The sequence below is a fragment of the Adiantum capillus-veneris genome, chromosome 7, assembly GCF_014529385.1.
Source record: "Adiantum capillus-veneris isolate H3 chromosome 7, ASM1452938v2, whole genome shotgun sequence".
NCBI classification, from domain to species: Eukaryota; Viridiplantae; Streptophyta; class Polypodiopsida; order Polypodiales; family Pteridaceae; genus Adiantum; species Adiantum capillus-veneris.
The window spans coordinates 82,834,499-82,860,890 of record NC_140937.1 but is presented as its reverse complement, the minus strand read 5'-3'; the positions used below and the strand labels follow the sequence as shown (position 1 = coordinate 82,860,890).

Below are 26,392 nucleotides of genomic sequence, written 5' to 3'. Positions count from 1 at the left end.
CCCATTGAGCCTCTCGGCCATTCCCTCGCCATCATCAAGAGCTCCATTGCTATCCATCATCTGCATCACCAAGATCTATGTTTTCAGCCCTTCATTCCTCTCACATCGGGAGAGCAATTCAGCCCTGGATCTACCCCAGGGTGGCCATCTGCAATCCCACATCGAGACAGATCCAAAGGTGCATCAAATCAACCCAGAGGTGCTTCATCTTGAAGAGTTACCGCGGTGACATTCACCATTCGAGTTAGTAGAGTCTACGCTTAAGGTATTGCATGTGTGTACATTCCATTGATGCAATCTAAAGCAAATACCACATCGGCAACGGTGTGGGGGGCCCTTGAGAGGGTTGGTTGGGACCCCATTGAATGCCATTCTCCTCTTTTCTCTCTCTCCCTCTACACATCTCTACCGCTCTCTCATTCCCTCTCTTCAGTAAAAAGAGAAAGGAACCATCATTCAAGCTAAAAGGAATACTAACGTAAGGAAAGACAGAAAAGGATTTGTGGAAGTGTAAAACCTAGATCTTCACCATTTCAATTCTGTTGCACCTAACATTGGTATCAGAGCTTTGTGATTTTGCACTAATCCACTAATCTTTGGGAATTTCTTTTCTCTTGAGAGTTTGAGTGTGCATTGTAGTGTTTCGCCCATGGTCGCTTCTCTCACTCAAGTAGCTGGAAGACCTGCCATTGCGCATAGGACCATACACCTTGATCGTAGGAACTACAAACACTGTATACCGGGGGTTATAGTTATTGTGCGCGTGCGAGAGGGTAGTTGACTTGGTGTGCACGCTTGATGTCATGGGAGACGGGCACCACGTGCCAACGGAAAAGAACATACTTGAACAACTTTAAGCACTTCAAATAACAACTGAACTGAAAGAGATGCACGACACGAGACGGGAGTGGCGAAGTTCCACCCCAAGAGCGCACTAGCCGAAAACGTTGGCGCCCCTTTCGATATTTCTTTATATTGCTTGAACTCATTACATCGCCGGTACTCCATCCTCTGCACCTTCAGATTGAAGTGTGCCACAGAATGAGCCCATGGCACATATCTAAAGGCCCTAGGCCCATGAAAAGCAATTACCTAAAAAGCATCGGGCATCAAGCTGAAAAGTATTTGGTCCCAAAAGTGGGTGCCCAAAAGCTACCAACGCAATTGCAGAAATCCGTATAGCTGCCACGTCATCAATCAACGCAAAACGCGAAACGTCCATACAGCTACCACGTAATCAACTTTTACACAAGAAAAATTGTGAGCGTGTGTCTTGCGTTATTTAATGATCCTTGAGTCACTTGGCCCCCATCGAAACGAGGTCCCATAAGTTGGTGGGAACTCGTCTTTACTAATAGACCACTCGGCAAGACTTTGCAAGTTGGTAAAACTTCTTATGCTGTTGCTTCTTCACTTAGGGTTTAGGCCCCTCGACCGAGCTCTGCATGTTGGCTCCATTCTTGAGTGGCTTGACATGTCAGCAGTTTGTGACATCCCCCTTTCTTGAAAGAAAGTAATCGTCCGCGATTACAGCATATCTGCAAAACAACTCAAGTTAGCTCAAAAAAATTACCAAGGGTCATTTTGAGGGGCAATCCAAGGGACAATCAGTTTTCTCATTCCAGACTGGAGCTCTTGATATCCTAGGTTGTTGGCTTCCCAGAAAAATCTCGCCCGATAAGGTGTCTCATTCCATATCGGAGCTCTTGATATCCTAGGTCGTTGGTTTCCCAGAAGTATCTCATCCAAAAAGGAATATTCATTGATTGGTTAAACTTGGCACATCACAATGCAACACAAATACTCACTTATGCATAAAGCTGCCGATGAACACTTTCCTCGCAAATAACCATCCAGGTCCGGGCCATGAGCTATTTCACGACTCCCTCATCACTCCTTCCGCATAACCTAAAAAGGTTCGGGCCGAGAGATATAGAGACCCTTTACAACCAAACGCCCCCCAAACCGCAAACTGCGTCGTTTGGAGGTGTTGAGAGTAACCATTGCTCAGATTTCTCAATACTCCCCCTGTAAATAACCATCCAGGTCCGTTACATGAGTAACAACAACAATACTCCCCTTGTAAATAACCACAAGGAACCGGGCCATGAGTAAAAACAACACTTTTCAAGTTATCAAACAGAACTCGAACTTAAAAAGCAATCTCAACATCAATCGAGCTCGAAAAGTCGACTAACTTTCATCCTGAAATCTACACCAAAAATTAGGGTTAGGTTCCTTCCATAAGATCAAAGCCGACCACAGCATGGTCCATCAGCTCTTGGACAGGCAGTGTTCCTCTCGCGGCGATGGTAGTCCCAAGACATAGCAATCACACCGGGGACCTCCAAGGTTATCAACTCGAGAAGAGACGCCTACTGAGAGATGTCGAGAAATTTCAAGTCGTAATCTACTAGGGTTTCTGTCACAAAAAAACGGAAGCGTAAACTGACGTTTAATTGCACTTCAAATACTCAAGAGAATTAGAGGGGGAGAGAAAACTTGACACTCCATTGGGGACCAAAAGATGGGTAGGTCCCCCCCCATAAAGAGAATATCTTTATAACTAAGGGAGAATCTTTACAAGCACAGGAACGGGGCATACGCCCGTCCTCTATTCTTTCTTCTGTTCTATTCTGACTACTGACTGAGAAAGTGTTTCCACTTTCTTTCTACTTAAGGGATTTCCCCTCTTCTGCGAGACTGCTTGGAAGCTCTTGAAAAGAGAATCTATCTTCCAAAACAGCTCATCGGAAGCTCTCACAGAGGAGAGTCCATCTTCCGTTATGTGTTGCCTTCATGCTCATTCATTCATGCATCGAACACAAAAGAGAAACAAGCAAAATGCACACGCACATGCTTGCTGTAATTTTCTGCACATAACCTGAAATTCTTACCTATGCACACCCCTACGCCGAAACAGAGGTCTTCTTCGCGATGGAATCGCGCCAAACTTGATGTAGACTTAGGATAAGGAGAGAGAAGAGAATTTCTATGGCTGATCTGCTGAAAACAACCCTGATCGAGGTGATTAGGGGCTGAAAACAGAGAATTACAGCAGCCACACTCTGCTAAGAGAGCGTCTACGGCAGCTTCTCGCGATGAAACTTCACCAATAGGTGTCTATGACTGTGAGATCCCTTGTTCTTGACAATGGGAGCACAAGGCTACAACATATGTCGCAAGGGGCTGCTCTCAAGCTTCAATGGAGGGCTCCACCGCATAGAGCACGCTCAAGGAGAGGGGGCGCTAGGAAGAGAGAGAGGGTAAGAGTGAGAGTGAGAGAGAGTTAGTTTGCATTGGTAAGTGTGCCACTTGACACGCTTACTTTAAAAACTTAAAAACCATTCAACTTTTGACTTTAAAAACTTCTAGCTCATTAATTAAAAATGTGCAACTAACTAACAAATGCTACCAATGATTCTTTTATGAGAACACCAAAGGTCTGCCAGCGCAATGCCGCACTGACACTGCACCGCCTTTACCTGTTTACACTTGTCCGGCCGCCTGCCCGGGCATGGACCGTTAAATTTAATTTAATGAAACTTACTCTAAGGCTTTATTAGCTTTATTAGCCTTAGGGTCACTGTTCTAAGGACCCCATCTCATTCATGTGCTTGTACTGACGCGCGTATTTTTCCTGAGCCTAAAATCTGAGGCTACTGCTTACCCCTTTCTGAAGACCCGATTTCCCAATCACTAGGGCTTCAGGGTAATTTCTGCTAAGGTCCCTCTGAGGTGTTCTAGCCCGCATTTAGGCTCACCTGAGGCCTTAGAACTGCTAGGTCTATTCTGGTGTGCACACAACTAATTAGATAATTCTTTTTTCGTAAATAAATTAATTATTTACAAAGTCTGACTTAGTTACATCCCTCTTGGTTCTAAACAGTTGACCTCAATTGTAGAGCGTCAACATAACTATGCAAGATGTCGGGGTAGTCCTTAAGATCGGACTCAGTCATCCACTTTGCATCCACAGGAGTGTAATTCTTGAACTTGACTAAATACTTTCGATGTAGACTCCCCGACTTGAGTTGTCTCTCCGAGTGGTGTATTATCTGTTCAGGTTGAAGGATTTCCTCAGTCTCTTCGACTTCTGGAGGATCTTCTTGTACTGGCGTCACTGGAGGAGGTCCAACATATGGTCGGAGGAGACTGACATGAAAAGCATTATGGATGCGCCAGTGAGAAACCAAATCCAATCTGAAAGTCATGTCATTGACTTTATCTGTAATTTTGAAAGGGCCGTAAAATCTATGGGAAAGTTTGACAACTTTCCCTTTGCCGACCCGCTTTTTCAATCTAGCTTTCTCAAACCGAAGCAGGACATATTGTCCTTTTTCAAGATTGAGATTCCTTCTATGCTTGTCTGCTTTTCTCTTCTGTTGCTCTTGAGTACGAAGAATCGCTTGCTTTACTTGTTGATGGGCAATATCAATATTGCGCACAAATTCATCTGCGGCGAAGATGTTTTCTTTGGTAACCATAATAGGAAGTAGGAGTGGCTTCCCATAAATAATTTCAAAGGGAGCTTTACCAGTTGAGGAATGTATGGTATTATTATACGCAAACTCAACTATTGGTAAGTACTGTTCCCATTCGGATTGTCGTTCCGAAACATAGCACTTGAGGAGATCTAAAACAGTGGCATTAGCGATTTCGCTTTGACCATCTGTTTGTGGATGATAAGCTGATGAAAAATCAAACTTAGTTCCCAAGTTTTCAAACAATGCCTGCCAAAATAGACTAGTCATGCGGGGATCTCTGTCGCTCACAATAGTCTTTGGCAATCCATGGTGTTTAAAAATCTGAGCTAGAAATATTCTAGCCATGTGATCAGCTTTGATCATCTTCTTTACTGGAAGAAAATGGGCTTGCTTACTGAATCTGTCTACTATAGTCCAGATTGCATCATTTCCATTCTTGGATCGAGGAAGATCCGTAATAAAATCCATGGCAATACTTTCCCATGGCGTGTTAGGCACAGGGAGCAGTTGAAGCTTGCCATAAACTTTATGTCTGTCATATTTTACCTTTTGGCAGACTAAACACTCACGTACGTGTTTTTCAATGTCCGCACGGAGTGTTGGCCAAAAGAAATACCTTTCGAGGGCACTAGTGGTGGAAGCAATTCCCCGATGCCCGCCATAAGGAGAATTATGTGCTTCATCCATCACCTTTTGTCGTAAGGGCTGAGCTATGCATATTGCTTGTTGACGATAGAGTGTATTATCCCTGATAGAATAAGGTGGCTTTGAGTGACCAGCTTGAAGATCTGCCCAAATTGTGGCGAAGTCTGGATCTTGAGGATACATCTCGCTGAGAGATTCTAGTTCCTCATGATAAATTGTTGTTAGTGCATTGATCTTTGGACGCCTGGAGAGAGCATCTGCAACTGCATTCTTTGTTCCAGAAGTGTGTAAAATCTGAAAATGAAACATTGAAAGAAAGTTGGCCCATCTCATCTGCTTTTCTGATAACTTTCTCTGTGTGAGAAAGTAGCGAAGACTTTGATGATCTGTCTTGATAATAAAATCAGCTCCTAATAGATAGTGTTTCCAAATGGAAAGAGCATGAATTACTGCCATTAGCTCTTTTTCGTATATGGAGGCATGCAACTCTGCATCTTTAAGGCGCCGACTTTCATAGGCTATCGCGTGACCCTCTTGGTTCAAAACTGCTCCTACACAATCTCCAGATGCATCGCAGTATACCTCGAAAGGTTTGCGAAGATCAGGGACGGTGAGAACAGATCCGTGACTGAGTAGATACTTAAGCTTTTCGAAAGCTTGTTTTTGTCCGGACCCCCAATGGAATGGAATCCGCTTCTTTGTCAGGTCATGGAGGGGACCTGCTATCGCGGCAAAAGCTCGAATGAAACGCCGATAATAAGAACAGAGACCAAGAAAACTTCGTACATCATGTACCGTAGTTGGCGTAGGCCATTCTACAACTGCTTGAATCTTATCAGGGTCCATTCTCACCTGGTTGTGAGATACTATATGGCCCAAATAGTGGATTTCTTTTAGAAAGAACTCACTCTTCTTAGCATTCACAAATAATTTGTGTTTGCATAATTCTTCAAACACTAAGGCGAGATGCTTATAGTGTTCGTCTTCCGTCTCTGAGAAGATTAAGACGTCATCAAAGAAAACGCCTGTAAAGCTTCTGTATGAGTGGAAGATTCTATCCATCATTCTGTTGAATGTAGCTGGTGCATTAGTGAGCCCAAAAGGCATCACTAGAAATTCATACAACCCGAAGGTTGTTCTAAATGAAGTCTTATGCACATCCTGAGGAGCTATGCGGATTTGATGATAACCGCTCTTCAAGTCTATACGACTAAAGACACTGGCTCCTTGTAACTTATCAAGAATGTCGTCAATCCGAGGGATTGGAAATCGATTCTTGATTGTGATCTTGTTTAGAGATCTATAGTCTATGCACATGCGGAATGTGCCATCCTTTTTCTGTACTAGCAAGACAGGTGAACAATATGGAGAAGTACTAGGCCCTATTAAGCCCTTCTCCAAAAGTTCGTTAACCTGCTTGAGAATTTCCTCTTGCTGCATTAGACTAACTCGATAAGGGGGCTGATTTGGAGGAGAACTTCCTGGGATCAAATCAATTGTATGATCCTCAGGTCGCGAAGGTGGAAGTTCATTTGGAAGTTCTTCTGCAAAACAATCTTTATATCTTTCTATTAACTTAAGTCTTTTTTGCTCTAAAGAGGAAGAAAGTTGTGAAACAGACACATCTCTCTCTCTTGCAAAAATCAAGTACGCTGAAACACACTTTTTCATTTATTCTTGATGGCAATGTGATTGGCGATAGGAATACGCCAATCACCTGCATCTGCAAGTACAAGATACTCCATTCCTTTATGAGCAAAAGATAAGGTTTTCTGAACATAGTCAGGAATGGGATGCATCTTGTAGTGCCAAGGCATTCCCAAGATAACATCGCATCCTTCAAGTGAAGCTAGTAAGAAAGACTCTTGATCCTTGTAGTCGTCGACCTTTAGATTCAACTTCCCTATGATTGGAGTAGAGTTTGAGTTATGCCCTTTGAAAGCAGATTGCGCTTGAATAGAGACTCCAAAACGATTGGGCTGCAAGTTCAGGTCGTCAGCTAGCTTGGTAGAGATGAAGTTGTCTGTACTACCAGGGTCAAACAAAATAAGATCCCGCTGGTTGTTGATACTACCCCATGCTTTGAGAAGAGCTCTTTCTTTTCCATCCTTGGTTGTATTTCCCTGCACATCTGGGACTGCATTGGAAGAGGGTGGTTGTGGAGGTTTGGTTGGACAGTCACCCTTCATATGACCAACTTGTCCGCACTTGAAGCATCTTCCTTCACTAATGTAGGTTCGCAACTCAGCAGGAGAGAGATATCTCCCTTTCTTGGGCTGATTTGGCTTTGCTTCTGCTTCGGAGACGGTTCTTTTCTTCTTTTGAGAAGAAGTAGAAGAGGTAGGCTGCTCATGGAGAGCCTTCTGCTTGGCATGGTAAGTGCTTTGCTCCATCTTCCTGGGAGTACCCTTGTCATGTATTCCATCAGCTATGCGGGCTGATTTCATAAGTATCTGCAAGTTACCTCGAGGGTAAAGCTTCATAGCCTTTTGCAAGGCTTCATGCAAACCTGCTTCAAACTTGCGCATCTTCTCCGAATCGTCAATCTTCTTGAAAGGAGTGACTTTCAAGAGAACGTCCCAAAACCTATCAACATAGCGTGGAACAGTTTCGGTCTCTAACTGTGAAAGTCGATCCCATTCTTTTTTTACCTCTTCCTCATAGTCTGGAGGAAGGAACTATGCGTAGAACTCCTTCTTGAAAGCAGTCCAATCTTGGGGTTTGCGATCTTCCAGGATAAGGGATAACCACCAATTGTTGGCGGTGCCTTTCAGGTACAAACTGACATGGCGAAGCTTGGATCTTTCCTTGAAATTCCCTTCTGCAAATGCAACTTCAAATTGGCGGATGAAAGCCAAAGCTTTGTCATTATCACGCCGTCCATTGTAGGTGTCGAATTTCACATCTTTATCTCCCAACTTGAATGTTTTCTGCCTATGGTGTTTCTTCTTATGGTGCTCCTTCTTTCTATGCTTAGACTCCTTGTGGACAAGAGTCCTTTCCCTTGAATGCACTTCTTGCTGCGACGGATCGTCGAGAAACATGTCTTCCGGAGCAACTATGTCATCCAGATCCTTCATGAAAGAGAACTAAGGGGAATCAGGGGGATCCTGCTCTTGAACTTTTGGATTAAACCGCACATGACGTTCTGGAGGTTTCTTCTGCCTCTCGTACATGCGGGAGGTTCCAATCAAAGGATCTTTCCTTGGTTGTGGCGCCTTTGGGTTCTGCAAGATTTCTCCCGACCCCATCGGCATTTTCTCCTTCCCTTTTTCAAGAGTATGGAGAATCTTTTGGACTTATGGATGGGAGAGAGCTTTCTACAACTCTTCCACCTGCTGTTGAAGGAGAGATAACTCTATCTCGCGTCCTCCCATTTCTACAGTCTGCCAAGAGTCGTCAATCCCTTCAGGAAGAGAGAGAGGACCTTGCTCTGATACCACTGTCACAAAAATATGGAAGCGTAAACTAACGTTTAATTGCACTTCAAATACTCAAGAGAATTAGAGGGGGAGAGAAAACTTGACACTCCATTGGGGACCAGAAGATGGGCTGGTCCCCCCCCATAAAGAGAATATCTTTATTACTAAGGGAGAATCTTTACAAGCACGGGAACGGGGCATACGCCCGTCCTCTATTCTTTCTTCTGTTCTGTTCTGACTACTAATTGAGAAAGTGTTTCACTGACTGAGAAAGTGTTTCCACTTTCTTTCTACTTAGGGGATTTCCCCTCTTCTGCGAGACTGCTTGGAAGCTCTTGAAAAGAGAGTCTATCTTCCAAAACAGCTCATCGGAAGCTTTCACAGAGGAGAGTCCATCTTCCGTTATGTGTTGCCTTCATGCTCATTCATTCATGCATCGAACACAAAAAAGAAACAAGCAAAATGCACACGCACATGCTTGCTGTAATTTTCTGCACATAACTTGAAATTCTTACCTATGCACATCCCTACGCCGAAACAGAGGTCTTCTTCGCGATGGAATCGCGCCAAACTTGATGTAGACTTGGGATAAGGAGAGAGAAGAGAATTTCTATGGCTGATCTGCTGAAAACAGCCCTAATCGAGGTGATTAGGGGCTGAAAACAGAGAATTACAGCAGCCGCACTCTGCTAAGAGAGCGTCTACGGCAGCTTCTCGCGATGAAACTTCACCAGAAGGTGTCTATGACTGTGAGATCCCTTGTTCTTGACAATGGGAGCACAAGGCTACCACATATGTCGCAAGGGGCTGCTCTCAAGCTTCAATGGAGGGCTCCACCGCGTAGAGCACGCTCACATTAGGGGGGTAGGTGCACTGCCAGCCCTGAAAATGGGGGAGGGGGGGCTCCTAAATAGCCATCAGGGAGAGGGGGCGCTAGGAAGAGAGAGAGGGTAAGAGTGAGAGTGAGAGAGAGTTAGTTTGCATTGGTAAGTGTGCCACTTGGCACACTTACTTTAAAAACTTAAAAACCATTCAACTTTTGACTTTAAAAACTTCTAGCTCATTAATTAAAAATGTGCAACTAACTAACAAATGCTACCAATGATTCTTTTATGAGAACACCAAAGGTCTTCCGGCGCAATGCTGCACTGACACTGCACCGCCTTTACCTGTTCACACTTGTCCGGCCGCCTGCCCGAGCACGGACAGTTAAATTTAATTTAACGAAACTTACCCTAAGGCTTTATTAGCTTTATTAGCCTTAGGGTCACTGTTCTAAGGACCCCATCTCATTCATGTGCTTGTACTGACGCGCGTATTTTTCATGAGCCTAAAATCTGAGGCTACTGCTTACCCCTTTCTGAAGACCCGATTTCCCAATCACTAGGGCTTCAGGGTAATTTATGCTAAGGTCCCTCTGAGGTGTTCTAGTCCGCATTTAGGCTCACCTGAGGCCTTAGAACTGCTAGGTCTATTCTGGTGTGCACACAACTAATTAGATAATTCTTTTTTCGTAAATAAATTAATTATTTACAAAGTCTGACTTAGTTACAGTTTCCGTGGCAAGCATTTCAGGATACCCCACTCTACCAAAAGCTACACTCCGAAGAAAGATGTCAGAAGGCATGCAACTTCGGGCCAAAAAAAAAATCTTGAAAGCTTGCCAAGTCCTTGGAGTGTGCACTTGGTAGCTATAGGCCTCCACCACCGCATGGCACTACCTCTAAGAAAAACACTGGCTTGAAAAATCTTTGATCCTTCTCTTGCAAGGGATCTTTATAAGACAGAGCGATGAAGACGTTAGCGCGCCCGATGCACGATGGAGTAAGGGTGGGAGTGGCTAATAAGTCCGAGATCGGCACACGAAGCTTCTTTCATAAAATTTTCCGTAAAATCTGGAAGCGCCATCTTGCTTTGTCTGCTCTTTGATAGAACCGGTATGCTTTCAAAAAAGCACACGTCCGAAGCTCTGATACCATTGTCACAGGGGACGGGCACCACATGCCAAAGGAAAAGAACAGATTGAACAACTTTAAGCACTTCAAATAACAACTAAATTGAAAGAGATGCACGACACGAGACGGGAGTGGCGAAGCTCCACCCCAAGAGAGCATTGGCCCCAAACGTTTCTTTATATTGCTTGAACTCAATACATCGTCGGTGCTACATCTTCTGCACCTTCACACTGAAGCGTGCCAAAGAATGAGCCCATGGCACATATTTGAAGACCCTAGGCCCATGAAAAGCAGTTACACAAAAAGCATCAAGCTAAAAAGCATCTGGTCCCAGAAGCGGGTGCCCGAAAGCTGCCAGTGGGAATTGTGGAAATCCGTATATCTACCACGCCATCAATCAACGCAAAACGTGGAATGTCCGTACAACTACCACGTCATCTGCGTGGACATCGGTGTTTGCTTATCCAACCATTTGCTCAACGAGCATCCATCGGATTTGCAATTTGGTTCACACCATCTCACTTGGGGCAACAAAGGTTATTGTTTGTTGGTAACCAACAAGGGCAGCGTTGATCCAAGCGGCATTCAATACATAGTTACAAGGAATGGCCATTTTCAGGTCTCCGTTCCCCGTTCCATTCTAGGTTCCCGTTCTGATTCCCCGTTCCGTGTTTCAGACGTGAGTATCCGTAACAAGGAATGACATTTCATGCCAGTTGTAGTTTTGCGTTCCTCGTTCCGATCTCTCGTTCTTGGTAACTATGATTCCATTGTTTGCAAGTAGATGCATCATCACCATCCTTGTGTTTTGGACATTTCCACATCACTCAAGAGAGCCTCTCTCTCAAAAGTCGTCTTGGAGGACATCATCTAGAAGGAACTTCATCGGAGACCTTCTTATGGCGTGCATGGAGTTCGGTACCAGTACCTCACCTTAAGCAAGAGGGGATGTCACGTGCACATGGCTCTATGTGCCACGTGGACAAGCTTCATCAATTGTAAGAGCCGATTTTCCCCTATTCCTAGATAGGAGTGTCTAGAATCCTAGCAGGATTAGTACCGGCAAATTTGTAAGCCTCTTCACAGTACCTGCATGTCCAGACGAGTCCATTAGATTAGGTTTTCTAGTCTTGGAACCCTCTTGTGTCACAAAGTGATGACGTGGCATGACCTAAAGGACAGGCTCCGGACAGAAAGAGATCAGAGCCTCGCTGATAGATGCAGAAGAAGTTGTGACAAGTTGCACAACCGTTGTACCAACTTATCGAGTCCTGTCCCGATGGGGCCCAAAGGGACAAAGGCTAAAAAGATATGCGTAAAAGACTGATGATGTGGCAGCAGTACAAACCTGCGCGATTAGCGTTGTTGACGTGGCTACCATGCGGATTTTTGTGATTTACGTTGTTGCCGTGAGACCTATACGGATTTCCGTAAATCGCGTTGGCTGCCTAGTGCTAGCTTTTTGGGACCCAGATGCTTATGTACACTGCTTTTGGAAGGCCCAAGGCCTATAAATAAAGTGCCAGGACCTCAATCCAAGGCACATAAGCTTGGGAGCACTGCTGAGACGAGGACCCTTAGACATTGTACTTTGTGAAGCATTAATAATAAAGAAATACCGAAAGGGGCGCCAATCTTTGGGGTCATTCTCTCTAGGCGCGCAACTTCATTGTGTTGTGTCGTCTCACTCTCAGTTTTGTTCAATTCTTTTTGTTTTCTCACATATGTTGTGATAGATTCCCGACTTGGAGTGTCCAAGTCTACTCTAGTGGTGTCAGAGCTCAGTCGACCCTTCTTCTACGAAGGATCCGATCCCTTTACTCACAGCACGCACAGATTCAGTCGGACGACTCCCACCACGAGGAAGCTATGGCGCCCGAACATTCGGCCCCAAGCGAGAACAATGAAGATTCCAATCGACATTGTTTATCTTCTGAAGATTCAGAGCAGTACAGGCCATCTCCTCCTACTGAGTACGAAAGAATGGAGATGCACCGGCAACAAGTTGACGCTTGTGCCCAACAGATGATTCGGTACTCCAAAGATCCACAATATGCAAAACTTTTGGCCGCTTGACGAGATACATTCCAGGTGGCGTTCCATCATTAGATCACCTTTGAAGTCAGCATTAAAGAAGTCAACTACACCTAGGTCTCCTACCCAGAGGTGTATTCAGAGGATGAGTTTGAGGCAGCAGTAGAACGACCGGTCAGCAGACTCATGAAGATCAAGAAGTGGCCCAAAAAGTAGAGTCGAGCAACAGACTATCCAAGCTCCTTGGGTCGGAAATCTACTTTTGAAAACACCAAGAAGGCAAAGAAACGAGTTAGATTTGAGGATGATTCCAGCCACTGGCACCTCACCTTTGAAAGGTTTCAATAGACTCACATGAGATGCATTGTGAATCTTCCAAGTATCTGCTATCTTTAGTCTGAAGGATACATCATTTATCTTTTCCTGGATCTGGAAAGGGCCATAGTATCTCATACTCAACTTTGGAAAAAGTCGCTCCTTACCCTTTCGTTTCCGTAGGCATGCCTTCTCAAAGCATCTTCCTTTAACTACAAGTCACGTCGATGGTTGTTTGCTGCCTTCTTATGCCTGGCTTGAGACTTCTCAAGAGCCTTGCGCACCTTTGTGAAAGCAATCTCCAAATCTTGAACATATTGATCTGCTTCAAAAATCTTATCCTTGGTGCTCAGAATAGGTGGAACCTTCTTAGCACCCTCAATGATCTCAAATGGCGCCTTCCCCATAGACATATGATGTTGTAGGCAAACTCCACCAAGGAAAAAAAATTCTTCCACTGAGCTTTCTGATCAGAGATGTAAGACTTCAACAAGTCGAGAACTAATGAATTCGCAATCTCCGATTGCCCATCAATCTACGGTTGGAAAGAGGATGAGAATTGTAATCGAGTACCAATATTCTCCCAAATTGCCCTCCAAAACAAGCTAGTAAAACGGGGATCTCTATCTAAAACTATAGACTAAGGCATGCCATGAAGACGAAATATCTGCCAGACAAACAGTTTAGCCGAATGATCTAGCTTAACCGTCTTCTTGACTAGAATAAAGTGAGCTTGCTTGCTAAATCTATTGATGACTGTCCAGATGTCATCGTGCCCACTCTAAACCTTGGGAAGATCAAAAATAAAATTCATTGCTATACTTTCCCAAGGTCGGCTAGGTATAGGTAAAGGTTGCAAAAACCCTGGTGCCTTACGTCTGTCGAACTTGACCTTTTGGCATATCAAACAACTGCGAACAAACTCATCCACATCCTTTTTGAGCCTCGGCCAATAGAAAAACCATTCCACACCTTTCAAGGTGGGCGCCGCAGTGGCCTAAAAAAGGTGGACAATGGCACTCTATCAAAACCTTAATCCTCGGTGCTTGTGTAACACACAACAAATTCTTCCGCATCAAACAACCTTCCTTGAGTGAATTAACTACTTTCCCACTTTACAACCGATCAAAGATGTCTGCAAAATCCGGATATGTGCCGTACTGAGCTACCATATCCTCAAAGCTGTGATGAATTGCAGAAATAGCCAAAACCAAAGGCTTACGACACAATGCATCCACCACCATATTCTTTTGTCCCTATACATGCACAATTTAAAAGAGTGATTGTGACAAATGTTTGCCCATCATATCTGCTTGTGCGAAAGTTGTTTCTAAGACAAGAAATATCGTAAACTCTGATGATCAGTGAACACTGTAGAATCGGCTCCGAGTAAGTGTCACCATTAAGTAAGAGCATGGATAACTGCTAACAACTCCTCGTAGATCTATGTAACCCGTTCTGGTCTAGAAAACATTCTGCTCTCATAGGCCACAACATGGCCTTCCTCAACAAGACCGCTCCTAGACTACAGCCACACAAGTGCAAGGTAAGCTGATACATCGGTATTTAGTCAAGTTCAAGAACTATCCGGCATTAGATGCAAAATGGATGGAGAGGGAGGACCTAGTAGATGCTCCTCAGATTTTAGAGCTTTACCCTGAGGCTTTTGATCTAGCTTCAACTATTCCAAGAGTTAGTGATAATCAACGGGTTGAATTTGATGCGGTGCAGATTGCACAAGAAGGGAATTATTCCGCTCCTTTGTCACAGATTACCTACATGGATTAAAGTCACTGGTTTCTCTTGAGATTTCATGGGTACTCATGGGCTAACAGTATTCTGTTGTATGGCTTTAAGAAATGAAGTACTTTTTTATGGGAATCTCTTAAATGATTTTGATATAAATACTCTCATTTGTGTGATGTCTGAGTGCATGATTGAAAGACAAAATGACTTCAACATTTCTGTCTTGATTCACTTGAAGGGTGATGTGGATATGATAGTAACAAGATTTAGTCAATCCGGTGATATCTGGATGTGATTGCTAAATACATTACGATGATCATGATTCTCATCAAAGTTCTCGACCGGTATAGTGATGTGAATGTCATGTGACGTTCAGTGATTGTCGTCTTCGTGCAAGTACTGGATTATTATTATTTTGATTATGTGTTGTCTAGTGCGTCGATACTTAGAGTCAATCCGGTGATATCTGGATGTGATTGCTAAATACGTTACGATGATCATAATTCTCATCGAAGTTCTCGACCGGCATAGTGATGTGAATGTCATGTGACGTTCAGTGATTGTCGTCTTCTTGCAAGTACTGGATTATTATTCTGGATATGTGTTGTCTAGTGCGTCAGTACTTAGAGTCAGTGTTTACTAGACTGGTTGCTAGCTTATGTTGGTTTTGCAAGCGTAATCGAGGGCGATTACATTTCTTTCAAGAGGGTATTATATCACAAAGTGATGATGTGGCATGACTAAAGGACATAAAGAGGTCAAAGCCCCGTTGAAAGATGCAGAAGAAGTTGTGACAACTTGCACAACCATTCCGAGAGGCCAAAAATGAAAGGACACCAACTTTTATAAGTTGTACCAACTTATGGGGTCCTGTCCGATGGGGCCCAAAGGGATAAAGGCTAAAAAGATATATGTAACAGGTTGATGACGTGGTAGCAGTACGGACCACCGCAATTTGCTCTACTGACGTGGTTGTCGTATGATTTTCCGTGATTTACGTTGCTGACGTGGCACCTATACGGATTTATGTAAATCGCGTTGGCTACAGGGCCCAATATGATTCTTCTTCTACAGAGGATCCAATTCTTTCTGCAGCACACAAGGGTTCTCGCGAGAATCTGATAGAAACAACATCCTTGAAGCCATTGATCTTGTCATAAGCTCTCCACAATTTTTTGGAGCCATCAATAGAGATGCCAAAAATCTCGGGAACAAGTCCTACTGCAGTTTTCTTAACAGTAGGTTGCTTGAGGCTTGTCCCCTTTATTAGGACAAACATAGGAGGTAAATCCCCGTTTTGAAACATTCAAAGCATCTGCCTTCTTGTTGTAGAGTTTCTTGTTGGTGAAGTGTCGATTGCGGGTGGAGTCGAATTGTCGCGAGGATTTCAAGAGTTTGTGCATTGATGTGGAGGATTTTGAGTGTTTGTCAGTTGATCTTTCGTAACAAACTCCAAAATTCATTTCATAAGTTTGTAACCGACCCTAGAATGGTCCATAAGCTCTTGCATAGTAGAAACTTGCTTGGGCAAACAAAATTCCTACAAAGGTGATGGTCGTCCAATGGTATAGCATTTGCACAGGTCCTCCAAGGTTATCAGCTTGAAGAAAGACACCAGCAGGTAGACATCCAAGAACTTTTGGTTGTGGTTTTCTTTTGTTTTGGTCGCAAGCATTTTCAAGTTACCCCATTCTGCCAGAAGCTGTTCTTCAAAAAGGGATGTCATGTGGCTTCAGGCAAAAATGTAATGTGCAACGGAATGAATGTTGAACTTTGCTCAAGATGAGTGCTCCGAACTGTGCTCAAGGTTCCTTTTACTTAGGGAAGGGAGAGCCTTTCGTTTTTTAATGAGAGAATGCAAGTGATCACAAACAAAGTGGATGAAGGTGCTGAGACTGAAAGGTAGAGAGAGAAGAGAATACGACACCGGAAAGTTGTCCTCCAAGGGCCCCTCTCTCGATGGCGAGAGAGGTCTACGCTATTGATTGCACAAATCTGGTACAAGACACTGATGCAACTCTAAGTGATGCTGAGGCTGAAAACTGAATGCTGCTAAGACGATGGTGACGATGACGACAAGCCGCTATCTGCTACTGTGGCTTGAAGGCTGAAAACAGTCTCCTTGCTGTCAAAAACGCTGGATTGGATGATGGATGGATCGCTGATTTTGCTGCTGTTTTACTGCTGAAGAAAACGTTGTTCTGCTGCCCTGTAAAACGCTGGATTTCTGGTCTTCTTAGGCCAACAAAACGCTGAAGTTGTGGCTGTGAAAACGCTGAACTTAAGCTGAAACGCTGCTGCAAAAACGCTGGCCTGATGGCAAAAAATGCTACTGCAAAAACGTTGGCCTGAGGCTGCTGAAATCGCCAAGTGTAGGGCTGAAATCGCTGGAGGTTAGGTGTTGAAAAACGCCAGGCTGAGGGGGGTTGTTCTTGCTTGAGAGGGGGAGAGAGTAGCCTACTGCAAGTGAATTGCCTGGTGAACTTTCTCCTCTTCTGCCAAATAGGTCTAGCGCTAGGTTTGCTTATATATTACTTTAGCAAAATTGCCCTACCCAGTTCCCAACAAAAGTCACTTAAAATGAAAAATGTCAAAAATAGGGAAAATAGGTTCTGTGCGCTAGAAAATGCTCCTGATGGATTTTGATGGTAATGCTCATGATCATGTTGTGTGCAACTAGAGGATATGCATCTACTCTTAAGTGCCTGGGCATGCATGGTCTGCGAACAGACTTAGAAAAGTGCCAGAACACTTCCTATTCTAGATTGACTTGACTGAACTAAACCTTGGTCATGCTATAGCTTGTCCATGGACGCATAGGGTTGGATGTGTCACGGGACATTGAAAGCTTGCCAAGTCCTTGGAGTTGGTAGCTATAGAACTCCACCAGTGCATGGCATTAACTTTGAGAAAACGGCAGCTCATGAGATCTTTGATTCTTCAATGTAGTTCCCCAGATGTTGTCAAATTGCTTCAAGAACTGTAAGGTTTTCTTTCTATCTTTCACGTCCGAAAAGATGAAAAAATTTACTATAGACTCACATCCTTGAAATCCTTTGGCTGATGCAGTGCAGATCCGAAATGTGGATAATAGAGGTAAGCATATGGGCTCCAACTGTTATACCCAAGTGGCAATGGAGGAGATGGTGGCAACGGCAATGGCAGAGACGGCTGCACTTTGGTAGAAATCAAAATGTTGCACCATGTCCTTGAAAACTCCCCCGACCGGAATCGAGGACTAAGTGGGTTGTGGAGAGGAAGCCGTGGTGCTTTCTAGCGCCGGAGGAGGAGGAACAGCCTGAGGTAACAAAGGTGGCAACATGTAGTTCAGCAACTACTAAAAGCTCCACAAAATCGGGAGGTTCTATTGAAGATGCCTCGAGAGTATGTCGCAGAGTCAAGGAGCTACAGGTACTCTGTAGAGTCCAGAAGCGCCATCTTGCTATGTCTGTTCTTGGAGGGACCATTTGCTTTTAAAAGAGCAGACGCCTAAAAGCTTTAATACTATTGTAACAAGAGGGCACCACATGCCAACTGAAAAGTACAGACTCAAACAAACTTTTAGCACTTCAAAAAACTAAACTAAACGAGAGAGAGAGAGAGAGAGAGAGAGAATCCACGCAAGACACGAAGTGGCAAAGTTCCACTCCCAGATGGCACTAGCCCCATACCCTAGCGCCAGTACTTGTGTAACAACTTCTAGGTGATATACTCTACTTCATGCAGCTAGAATGCAAGAGAAAGACCCTGGCTCACATATTTGAAGGCCCTTGGCCCTCAAAAGCATCTCACATGAAAAACAACTCTTCTAAAAGCTATTGGTCCAAAATCTTACGCTCATCTGGCTATTTCCGTAAAACATGAACTATCCATACAATGTGCCACGTCAACACGAACTTCCGCAATTGGCAGGCTTGGCTGCCACGTCAACATTCTTTACACAAATTGAGATTTTGCTTCATCTTTTGGGGTCTAGGCCCCTCGACCGAAAACTGCAAGTTGGTCAGGGTTAGGATTTTAATCCTAACCCCCTTTTGTCTTCAGATAGGGGTTTTAGGCCCCTCGGCAAGTATTTGTAAGTTGGCTAGGGTTAGGATTCGGGAGCCCTAACCCCCTTCATCTTCAGTGGTGACAACTTGTGACACCAACAGCATCCATACAATCCATACCATACGACGGGAAGTGCAGGCCGTCACCCCTTTAAAATACATATGTACCCACCTTATTAACCAAAGCTTCCACTAAAGCATCTTAAGCTATAGCACGAGAATCTCCACTCAATCTTCAGCATACATCTTGAATCTCATTTACCCCTTTAGAAAAGGTCCCACACCAAAGCCAACCACACCAAGCATGTGTGCATAATGTGTGCAGGGGATCCTTCATCCCGCTAATGAGGGTAAAAGTTGCATGTGCAGCAGAATGCGCTTCCTCACCTTGTTTTTGTGCAAAGTCCCAATGTCTAACACAAACACACTTAACGTTTACACATCAAAATAATGCCCAAAATCTTGACCAAAGCTTGGGGCATGTATGAAAAAAATTTACTCATTTCAAACATGGGCATTATTCCGAACGTGACTTTGACCTACTTAGTGCACGTGAGAATGAGGGTAACCTTTCCTCTCCAAAACCAGCCAATGACAATTGGGGTGGTGGAGATGATGATAAACATGATATTATGTAGGCTTGTCCTCTAGCCTCAACCTTCCCCTCAGAGATGTGCTTTTTTGGTGTTGCTCTTTTGTAACCACATTCATGTGTACTTCTACTAACATTGTGTCTTTTCCACTTCTAAACAATTGCTCCGTGGGGTGTTTGGAGCTTTCTTACCAAATGACACATGTAGTATCCACAATGAAAAGTGTTTTCAAAGCATTATCAAGTCTGGAAACTAGGAAATGCAAGCTCTTGCCATGGGCAAAAGGTCGTTGCAACTAAGTTTTCAGAGCGTACATGTGGGTATCAAACATTCTCTAATTAATAACTTCAGTCCTTGAAAGTAAAGCCTGATCAGTTGAGAAAGTGAAGCTCGAAAACACGGCCTTCAAACCTGATACAACAGTCAGAAGCATTTAACAAGCAGTAGTTTACGGCATATACCCTTCTCCAGCTGCCATTGCAAGCTCAAGGCCTTTCTTCAGAGTTTGCTTTTGAGGGGGAATGGTGCCCACAAGGTGATAGCATCGACTCAGCAAACTGTACGCTCTGCATTTGAGCTCGAAGCATGAAGGTATTTGCTTCAATAAAAGTTGCTGCAAAGGTCAAAAAGACATATTCAAAGAGCAAAATACTTATAGAAGATGCGCACTGCTGTATGTTGCAAAACAAAATTTATTTTTTAAAATTTATTTGTACTGATTTGTGATGGATATAGTCAATTCAGGTCTGTGAATAAGTTAGAGAAGAGGATGCTATGAAACAATCTGAACGAGAGAGGACTGAGGAAAGATCGTGTCCACTAAGTAGAGACTACGATGCTGCTATGATTTTAACTTGCATATTGATACAGCAAGAATGTGAGAAGTAGCAAAAACTTGCATGCAAGATCCAAACGTTTAAACCTTAAGAGCATCTCAGAAAATTTATCTCCTAATCAAGAACTCGCTTTTGGCAGTTATTGACCACTCCCATGCAGAAATGGAGAAACAACTGCTAGGGTTTGCACAGAAAACGCTGCGAGGGAGGAAAAGAGGGATGAGTTCACTTACAGCGCGTTCAAGATGATTCTTGGCGTGAGTGACGTTGTCACTGTGATTGAGCAGAAGAGTGGCTATGCGGAGTCGGGTTTTGACTTCGAGGATGGGGAGAAAAGAGACATGGCTCTGGCAAAGCGCCTCCAAGCACTTTACCGCCTGCGCGATGCATTTGCCCTCCTCAAATTTCTCTGCTAGCGACCACAGCCCCTCTGCCACTGCCTCCATCGCCATGTTCGCTCACACTATCGATGAGTGATTGCAATGGCGGGTCTTCAAAGCCCGGTGTTGTTTGAATCGTTCAGTAAAATGATTTTAACTTTTGAGACCCACGCAAAAACTAGTCTTGCTTGGTGGGCCTGGCTGTATAACATCTATAGAGACATATGCAAATTGACTTTTAGCAGCTAGAACTGAAGGGAACAAGAGCCAGACTAAGGCCCTTTTCAGACTCTAAGGGCTTCGCCTATGGACACTTGGAGGAAGGTTGCTCTCTCTCTTCGAAGGTGGTCGGACCTACTGTTGTCACACCAGAACACGAAAAGGTAGATGGCCACGCTCTGCGGCGGCAAACCGCAAGGCGGCATGTGGTGCAACCTTGACTGTCAGACTCCAACGCCCATCATCTCTCTTCGCGCGCCCAGTTTTGCAGATGGCCACTGCCTTGTGAAGTTGGCCGGGGGTGCAAGGTCGTCCCTCTAACAAAGGCTGCAGGCCATGTTTCCCTTTTTGCTCCGCAAATGAGATCTCAGCATGGCCAACTTTTCCCTGCCCTAGTGTGACACGGGCCTAATTTGGGGAGGGCGGCATTGCGTGAAAGGGATATACACTTGAAAAATGCTATAATGTTTATGGGAGGAGACAAAGTTAGGTGCATCAATTATTAGAGAGGGGTGGTTACAATTGAGATTATATCCAAGCGAGGTTGTACTACTATGTCTACAGATGAGTGTTTTTTCTAGTATACATACTACATGTAAATTCTTACAAACGGAAAGTATTTGAAAAAGAAATTTTTCATTGTTAGCTCAACATGTCAGCTCGCATTTTTGAAGGTGGATTTCGAGTGTGTTTTGTCTTTCTTCTTTTATAGTTGTTTGTGTTTTGCCTTTCTTCTTCCCAATACAATGAATGAGGGCAATGATACATGTACCTTCACCTTCTGTGTTCTGTGTTATGGCATCGATAATGCATGTTGCATCGTTTGCCGCACCGATTGTCAAGTCAATATTTTCAATGATCATGCAGTGCACGCAAATTGCGATCAAATCCACCTCATTGAACTTAGGGTCTACGAGCCACTACTGAAGGACATTTATGTTACCCGCGTTCGTCTTCATTTCAAGTTTTGTAATGCCAGTTTGATTGTACAATTTATTCAAGGCAAGGTTGTTACGCAGGATCACCGAGCAAGAGAACACATTTGTTGTTGAAGGGATCTGCCAATTTATTGCTTGTTACATTGACATTTTGTCTTACGGTAAGGTCAAAAGTCGTTTGGATTAACATGGATAGCTCGTCTATAATTATAATATCTACCTCTTTTATGTCCAAATATTGCTAATCGGTCTCATGAATAGAGAGAGGATATTGTTGATTCGTGGTTGGTATCTTGAACTGGGAATGGACTGTAGATACAATGCTGCTAAGCCTTGTTGTTGCCACTCCGATGACAAAGCACCCAACAATAATACAGAAGTGAGGGCAATAGGAGTGTCTATTTCATTTATCTGTCGACCTTGTTTATCGCTATATATGTGAGGTATGACGTCGCGCAGCAGAGACGTATTTCTAGATTGGGAGAGCAAAGATGTCATATTGCATGCTCCAATCTTAATACAATGCAATGATTTCAAACCATGACCTAGCATATGGACGGTAAGCTAGGTTCAAGTTGGCTGTAGTTTGCTCTTTAGCTTATATGACACTTGGACTGTAATCTTTTAGGTCTTGAGAACTTCATATTGACACCTAGTACGGGAGAAATGAGGACATATATAGTATGGCATCAATTATTTAGACACCTAGTATGGTATAAATTATTTAGAGCTAAAGTAAATATGCACAAGGTGAATTCACTATTGTGATACACCACATGCATTCACTACTTGTGTATTCACGATTGTAATACATCACATACATCTGGCAAGCAACCGTATGCAAAAAGTTGTGTGTGTAACTCACATGCAGATGTTGATCGACAATCGTCTGCATCGCCAACACCCTGATAACATCAGCAGAAAAATGTGTTGAATGGGCCTGCAAAGGCAATGAGTTTTGGAGGTTCGACTCCAGATTAGGCCAACTTATCATCGATTGAATTTCAGTAGCACTAGAACATACCTCTGCCATTGGTTGATCGCACGAATGCTCATCACGTCGGCAAGCATCCAAAGTACCCTCCAGCTTGATGATCTACAAAATATAACCAGGGTTTGAAAGGTCTCTGGTACTCCTTTCCGGTTCTACCCAGCTTACCTGTTGCACATGCAAACTGCGCAAAAAATAATTGGTGTGAATCTTGAGAATTAGGCATGGGGACCTGTTGCGTATCATTTCCATGAACATTGAAGGATTGTCGAGTGCACAGGGTCGTTGAATCTACATGAGATTATATACTTGGAGCGGCATAATGTTGTCCATAACAAGTTGTGCTTACAGAAACAATCTGAGTAAGGTAGTTGAAGCTGGACATACTGTTCAGCTAGCCACTAGGTCTTGTTGCACACAAAGCTGCTATGATCGCTACGTGGGGAAGGTGCAAGTAGGCCTATAATCAAGTATCGAGGCTTCACTGCAAAAGAAGGCCAATTCGAATATGCCCATGGGGACAAACTGCAGACAAAGCTCCGAGCTGCTTCAGGGATACTGTGAACTACTTATGGAGAAGATCGAACTGCTTCTGTACGAGAGCAATTGAGCAACGCAGAGTTTTTTAATTTTATCCACTTTGTAGCTTTTCGCACGGAGTTTTTTTTAGAGCTTTTCATGGCAGTGATGTTTTTAAAAAAAAATTAAATCTAATGCCACGTGGTGGCTTCTGCGTTCAGATAAGGCAAAAAGAACCTTGGGCTCACCAAGCAATCAGAATGTTGATTTTTAAATTTTCAGCTTTTGGTAAGCTAGAGTTGTGGATTTGTAATTTTGGTATAATTAGTTTTTCAATGTTTAGAATGCCGTCTCACGAACATGGAAAGGAAACAAGCAAACGAGGTCTACTAAAAATGTAGAAATCATCGATCATGTAAGTCAAACCACAAATAAGATTTTCACTTTTGTAATTTTTGTGTAATAAGTTTTTCAATATTTAGAATATCATCTCACGAACACGGAAAGGAAAGAAGCAAATTGGATCTTCTAAAAATGTAAAAAGTAGAGATCATGTAAGTCAAGCCACAAAAGTGCGACAGTCTTCTCTGAATTCTCATAATACAAGAGAGAGAGTCAATATTGGTTGTACTATTGCTTTCAAGGAAAATGTCCCCTTATTGTCGTGAAATGCTAATGGCTATATTGTGACTTCAAAACTTTGCTAATTTCACAAATTACTCTAATGCACAAAGAGGGAACTAGCTTGATGCTACATGCCTTGACATGCACCAAGCTCATACAGTAGGTAAGCACATGCCGTCACATAACATTGTATGCATTAGGGTAAAGGGGCCAATAGGTGGACGGCCCCCAAAGGGAGGCTCTGTCCACCCCCAATATAAAGATAAACTTTGCCCAATATAACAAACAACCTCACCCAATAGAGAGACAAAAAAGGAGGTCTAACGGTTACATCATTTGAAATAAAATGATGCTATTGGTTTTCACTTCATTTCAATCCTTGTTGGCTCCTTTTTCTCTCTTTTAGGGCTAGATCAATCTCTCCTTTGCCCCCCCTTTTTTGTTACACATGATTGATAAATCATATTACATCTTTTAGCACACACATTTGTCATATACAAAATTTATATCCTCTTAAAGCTCTCGACATTGCGCATCAAATGAGCTTTCCATCACTGAAAATTGAGCTTGGAGGAGAAAGCTACAGGTGCCTCTTCTTAGGTGGCCCACGATTGGCCCCTTTACCCTAGGTGAGACCATCTACCTTTTATGGTGTTGCTTGTATATGCATTTGCCCCCAAAAATCGACAAATCAATCAAATCATTCATGTTTCACTATCGCTTTTCCATGAACAAAATATCACAAACCAATAGGATAATGGTATCTATTTGCAAAGCACTATATCATCAAAAGATTATGGGTCATTGGGGAGTCAACTATGAAGGAGGTCAAAATTCGCAATTTTTTGCCCTCCCACGTAGTGCCACAGAACCAATAAGAGCCTTCCTTAGAGCATTGTACAGATAATGAGGTAGGGGGAAACCTGGAACAACCACCTGGGGGGGGGGAAGGAGGGAATCAAGACTCTTATCAAAAACTTGGTTAATCCCACAAAGGGCTAGGGAGTTATTAGCACTTCCCACTTGGTGACAAACCCATTTGGAGAATGCAATTGAGCTAGGAGATCAACCTAATACCCTTATAAACCATCGCTTAGTGTAGACCCAAAATTTGAAATGTTTTTGGCAATCTATATTGTGATACCATGCATGTGTGGAATGGTCAAATGAAACAACAATGGGATCTAGTTTGCTCGAACATGGTAGACACTCACAAAAAGTTGGTAAATTATTAATCCCTCGCATCAAGAAGCAAGGGAAGAACTAATGGAAAACTTATCTACAATGCTTCAAAGGAAGGCTCCACTTTTTAGCAAGAAGTGGTCCCTCAATATTCATAAACTTAATGAGGCAAAAGGTTCTTTTAAAAACAAATGAAGCTCAATAAAATGTATAAGTAATAAAGGCTACTTTGATAGAAAAAGACTAGCTTTTGTAGGAAGAAAAAAGAAGAAGACTCGAGAGACAATAGCTAGAAGAGATGACAAAAAGAGAAAGACAATCGCAATTGGAGAAAGGGTGTTTACTTACAAAGCCCTAGGTATGAAAGGGACATGATATAGGTTTTCCTATCCACTTTTGAGAGAGTAAAACATGCTAAGACTATATTAGGTGAACTGGAAAGATCTCAATTCCCAGGTTGGACAACTTTTAGCATATCATGTATAAAGTAATGAGATTTTTGTCAAAGACATCAATTTGCTTAAGGCCTCGTTCCAAATTATGCACTTATATTACACATTGAGAACAAAATTGGACGTGAAATTCCATGGTCTTAGTCAATTGCATTGTTAAGAGACTAGTACATTCCATCCATTATCATTGTGTATGCTCTATTTTCCTACCTATGACTTATCTCAAGGTGAAGATCTTGGTTTCAAGGCCCACCACTTATCCAAGGTAAGTTCAAAGTGAGTACCTAAACTTATTCAAGGTCCACCACTTGTCCAAGCTAGGTTCCCTTAACCTATGGAGAAATACAAAGTCCACTTCTTGTCCAAGCTACACTCAAAGTGATAAATTAGTTAAAATGAGTACCTACATGTATGTCTAGTTGTTATTTATTGAAATAAATGAGGTTTCTAGTGGGAAAAACCCCGTTCCCAAGCTTAATAATCACTTTCAATTTTTATGAATATAGCAATTTTGACCTTACCAAAACAAAAAATTTAAAATTTATTTAAGATATTGCTATCAAATGTCTTTCACTCTGCTATTTTAGATAGTTGTTAATCTACATCAAGAAGTGTTAAGATCATATATATTACATTCTAAAATACCATGTGATACACCACTTTGTGCACATAGATGCATTCTTTTGAACATGTTCAAGAAGATAAGACATTTAGGTATTCAACTACACTTATGTTAATTCGTCCTAATTAAATACATTTTGTAACAAAGGGTTTTTAAAATTCACCACTTGGCCATTCTAAAGTCTTCAATCGAGTTCATGCTACTTGTGTCAATGTAGACCTTCAACTAGCTACATTCTTTGCTATTCTATGTGTATTTATGAGAAAAAAACAATTGTTATAAAGGAAATTTCAATCTATTGGCAACTATAATAAATGCAACAATCTTGTGTTTGGTACATTGTTCTTATTATTAAACGTATTTGAAAAACACAAGTCTTAAGA

General features: G+C 42.8%; 1 protein-coding gene across 7 annotated transcripts in view; it reads right to left on the bottom strand.

Annotated features, from left to right (window-relative positions):
• The window catches only part of LOC147454129 (Tetratricopeptide repeat (TPR)-like superfamily protein), a 131,576-nt gene extending 110,971 nt beyond the window's left edge, over positions 1–20,605 (bottom strand). For 5 of the 7 annotated variants that reach the window (XR_015188594.1, XR_015188595.1, XM_086516141.1 and 2 more), the window contains exons 1-2: positions 20,316–20,605; positions 19,708–19,859 (exon numbers count right to left, since the gene is read on the bottom strand). Coding sequence is in view for 5 of the 7 variants with exons in the window: in XM_086516141.1 (XP_086372267.1) it covers positions 19,708–19,859; positions 20,316–20,534 (371 nt within the window). In the remaining 2 variants the exon portion in view is untranslated. The remainder of the gene's footprint in view (positions 1–19,707; positions 19,860–20,315) is intronic. The other 2 variants (XM_086516137.1, XM_086516138.1) reach the window with 1 other exon arrangement.
• Between the last annotated feature and the right edge of the window lie 5,787 nt (positions 20,606–26,392).